Genomic DNA, 4,449 nt, shown 5'->3' with positions numbered 1-4,449 from the left:
TAAATTTGATTAAAATATAATTGAAATCAAATCACTTCAATGTAATTAATATGATTATTCCATTTAAGAAGGCCTCCATCTGTCAGATCAAAAGTTCCAATTTAGAAATAATGTTCTGAAGTACAATAGGAATTTCATACCATACTTTGCAGGGTGGAGGCACACAAGAGATTTCTTGGGAACTCAGGTTATGCAACCCTGTCCCAGATCACCAATCAGCAGCAGTCTCTTTCCAGCATCCTACAGCCCTCCTCCTCTGCTGCCATGAATCACTGCTGGGCTTTGGGGAAAGCACACAACTACTGAAATATTTCATTTGCAATTTTAATTGGCTTATCAGAGACAAAGAAGTGATGACAGAGTTAGAAAATGGAATATTCATCCTCCCTCTTTTTCTCAACCACTCAGCCTGTGTTGTCTCCTGGGATGTTTTCAGCTATGCCGCATGGAACTCAGCCACTTTACAACAAAGAGATTCTCATTCTTTGAAATCACTCTTATATCAACTATTATTCCCTCCCCTCCACATCATTCCTCCCACCTCCCAACCTGTAGCTGAAGCAATGCTGACCTAGCATAAAGCCTTTTCAGTATGGTAGATTGGTATATAAAGGGTCCCCTCCCTCCCCATATATATGTTTTTTACAAAAAAACAAACAAAAAAAATTCTTCACCCCCCTCTTCCTCTTGTTTTCAATGTTATTCACAAAAGTTTACAAAATAGCCTTAGAATTAAGTTCTTGAATTGAAATCCAGTCCATATTGGCTAACTGACATTGTTAAGTGATTCAAAGATTCACTCCCCCCCTCCCCCAGAATTGCAATAGTTTTTCCTGATTCTCTAGCCTGAGAAGGTTGCCTCTTTTCCAATTTACTTCCTTGGGAAAGTACGGCAGGAAGCAAACTCTTCAGGTCACAAGAGACTTGTTGGATTTGGTCAAGATTCTCCATGGTGATACACATCCACACACACAGAAAGGTATCCCCAAAGGAAAAGGCCTTTTTGTACTTCCAAGGGAGCAGAAACATGTATATACGTATATACGTATAAAGTATACAGGTAACAGGCTGCCAGAGGATTCATAGTTGCCTGGAAGAGGCACAGATGTTTTGGGATTTTGAGCTTGATGCTTTCCAGCTCAGGATGCCTGCTCTAGATATTGCCAGTCTTTCAGCAACTTCTCTTTCTATAAAAATGGATTGTCTGTCTTGGGTTAAAAGATAATAGCAAACTCATGATTTGGGTGGAAAAGGGACATACTTTTCCTATCTATCCTCCACATTTACAGTATGGTTTTCATACTTCAGTATTTTCCCCCTTTCATCTGTATTTGGTAATTTTTAAAGAAATTCACCAGATGTATTCATCCACCCTTCTTGCAGAGAAAAAGCCTCACAATCTTCAGGAGTTCAGTGATGTTGCTTGTACCTCCATGGCTAGGAGTATCTCACCCTTTCTCCCTTGATCCCACTGTTTTATGAAAGTTGGATATACTACACGAACTGAAGATGAGACTGTTTTCCATGGCATGCAGACTCCCTGGTTCCTAGCTTGAAATTTGAAAGAATTTAAACCATAGTTGCCTATGAGACTTATAGACAGCACCAGTATGCAGAGGAACAACACCATCAGGACACCCTGCCTGCTTTCCAAGTATTGGTATTGAGCCTCTTTAGTCCTGGCATTGACACAGGCAACCTTGGTCTGCAAATTTGCAAATGCTACATGAAGACAGGCCCAGTATTCTGTATTGTGGTGCAGTCTTGTGATGTTATACATGTGGGTACCTGTTGGAATACGGGCTACATTTGTTAAATCCAAGCTGGGGTTGAAACTGGACCAAGTGATATTAGATGAAATTGTATTGAGATGAGGTTTCCAGGCAACCAGGATATTATAGGTCTGGACTTCCTCAATTATCAGCTCTAGCATGTCTTCACTAAAGGGAAAAGAACTGTTGACTATCAGACTGATACTTCTAGTGTCAGCACCTATGAGATTTTGAGCCATGCATGTATAGAGGCCTGCTTCTTGTACTGTGACCTTGCGGATCTCCATTGTCCCTTCTGAGTCCACTTTATACTTTCCATCTTCTGAGTATGGCAATAGCTTAAGGCCTGATGGTGTGACCCAGTAGATCTCTGGTTCCGGTTCTGCTAAAGCCCTGCAGTGAAGAGAGATGTCTTCACCATCTACCACCTCTAAATGAGAAGGGAAGCTTTTGTCAGAGATGAGGGGTAGGCATCTATCAGTCATTTCTCTGAAGGGGACATCACGGATGTGCTTTCTCTTTAGATCTGGAGGCTCAGCACATAATGTGGATTGAGGCTCAATGAAGCGTATATGGTTCTCAGTACTATTGACCCAGCGGATGACACAGTCACAGTGGATGGGATTGCTGTGGATACTTATCTCCTGCAGATTGGGGAGGGACTCTAGTGTTTGCTTATGCAAAGCACTTAGAGCATTGTTGTTGAGCATGAGAGTCTCCATCTGGGGGAGGTGGTGGAAAGCACTGGGATGGATATAGGATAGTTTAGGATTGTTGGTTACATCTAGTTTTGTTAGTTCAGGCAAGTTGATCAAGGCAAACTTGTCAATAGAAACCAGCTCTTCCATATTGTTGAGTCCCAATTCCTTGAGGTGTAGCATGTTTGTGAAGTCACTATGCTTAATCCTCTGAAGTGGATTTTTATTCAGATCCAAGAATTTAAGTCCAGGAACTTGCTGCAATGCTCGCTTGGGGACACTGACCAGCTTGTTATCATAGAAAGACAGACTCTCCAGACTTTTCAAGCCTACTAGAGCATAATCTGAAATCTCCCTCAGGCTCATTCCAGCCAGAACCAAACTTCTCAAGTTTGATAAAGCCCTGAAGTTCATGTCCAGAATGGCATCTACTTTGTTGCCACCAATCATGAGGATCTCCAGACTGGGTAGTACGTGGAACCAGCGGCTGTCAATTGTCCTCAAGAAGTTGGAGTTGAGATGGAGTCGAAGGAGATTTCCAAGACCTAAGAAGGCTTGGGGAGAGATCCTCCGTATTTGATTGTGATTAAGATAAAGTTCCTGAAGATTAGCCAGGCTTGAGAAGCTGTTATCGGGAAGTTCAGCCAGCTGATTTTCTTCCAAGTGAAGACTCAGCAATTGAGGCATATTCTTCAAGCCAAAGTCCCAAATGTCTGAGAAACTGTTCTGTGATAAATCTAACTCTGTCAGGTTTTTCAGATAGTCCAGTTCATTCTGCTCGACCTTGACAATATTGTTGCTTTGCAAGAGAAGGATCTGTGTCCCCTCTGGCAATCTTTCAGGCACTGTGGAGATAAACAAATCATTGCAGTCAACTGTGGCTGCCTCCCTGTACACAGACCTAGGGGTATACCATGGTCTGATTTGGCAAACACACTGCAATGGACATTTGACCTTCCATGGCACAACAGGAATTGCAGTGGTGGTTGTCATACAGATGAGAAGCAAATTCAATTGGAAGTGTCTCATTTTCAATGGGCAAGTCCAACTTCCATTCAAGGTAAAAGCTTTCACAGGACACATCTGGAATTCAACATGAAGGCAAGAGGAAATAGCCACTGCCTTGCCACACTGAATACTTCAAGAATCTCTGCTGTTACTGCAGGTAGGTTCTACACTAGGGGTAAGAAGCTTCCTCAGCTGAAGAGGTCATAATGGAAAGAGTGGTAGTCCCCTCTCTAATCAGAGGTTTGGTTTTTTCTCTTCCATAAATGATTCATTTTTTTCTTTTGCTTGTAATGTTGATTTTTTTTCTTACAGCTGTAACTGAAAGAGATTGGGAAAAAAAGAACTTTGTAAGAAAAATGGAAATATGCATGTAACGACACATGAAAATCAAAGCTTAGCACCACATTCTGGAAGTAGCATGAAGTTATAGAGTACATTTGGAGTTAGTGTACATAGGGTAGAGTTAGTTGGATCCAAACTCAGGACTCACATGGAGATTTCTCGTACACATTTTTGTGAAACCTGATTAAATTGGTGTGACCCCATTAGGAGGGTAAAATGGTGATAACACAAATAAGAAGGAGAGGCCATTCTTGGTCATCTTCTTACAGGAGTTTATCTGCTTGGCTAACAAGAATACTCTCACAGAAAAGAGAGCCATGTATGCCACTCTTGTTGAACAGTACACATACCCCTTCTCTCCCTGAAACACACACACACACACACATCTTTTTCCAAGTATTGTTTGCTAATAAGGGCTCTATCATAAGTCTCTGAGATAGGTAAAGTATTGTATTTCACCAGCAGCTTAAGGAGAGGCAAGGAGGAAGGGAGGGGAGGAAGGCTCTCCTGCTTCAACAAGTATGTCCTGTACTGAAAAATCATGAAATTGCTAATTGAAATTCCACAGTCATCTTCATGGTACTCTTGTAATTACTTTGGATCTTTTGCAGATACAGTTTCTGAGAAGG

The 4,449-nt window shown here is 41.6% G+C and overlaps 1 protein-coding gene across 1 annotated transcript; it reads right to left on the bottom strand.

Annotated features, from left to right (window-relative positions):
• Window positions 1-656: 656 nt before the first annotated feature.
• On the bottom strand, window positions 657-3,802 carry LRRN2 (leucine rich repeat neuronal 2). Its single transcript, XM_063297533.1, has one exon. It carries the CDS (start codon window positions 3,551-3,553, stop codon window positions 1,403-1,405), a length of 2,151 nt encoding a protein of 716 aa, XP_063153603.1. The 5' UTR covers window positions 3,554-3,802; the 3' UTR covers window positions 657-1,402.
• Window positions 3,803-4,449: the final 647 nt, after the last annotated feature.

The sequence above is a fragment of the Candoia aspera genome, chromosome 3 (genome assembly GCF_035149785.1).
Source record: "Candoia aspera isolate rCanAsp1 chromosome 3, rCanAsp1.hap2, whole genome shotgun sequence".
Classification (NCBI taxonomy): domain Eukaryota; kingdom Metazoa; phylum Chordata; class Lepidosauria; order Squamata; family Boidae; genus Candoia; species Candoia aspera.
The sequence above is the reverse complement of the archived record's forward strand: the minus strand, read 5'-3'. Positions and strand labels throughout refer to the sequence as shown.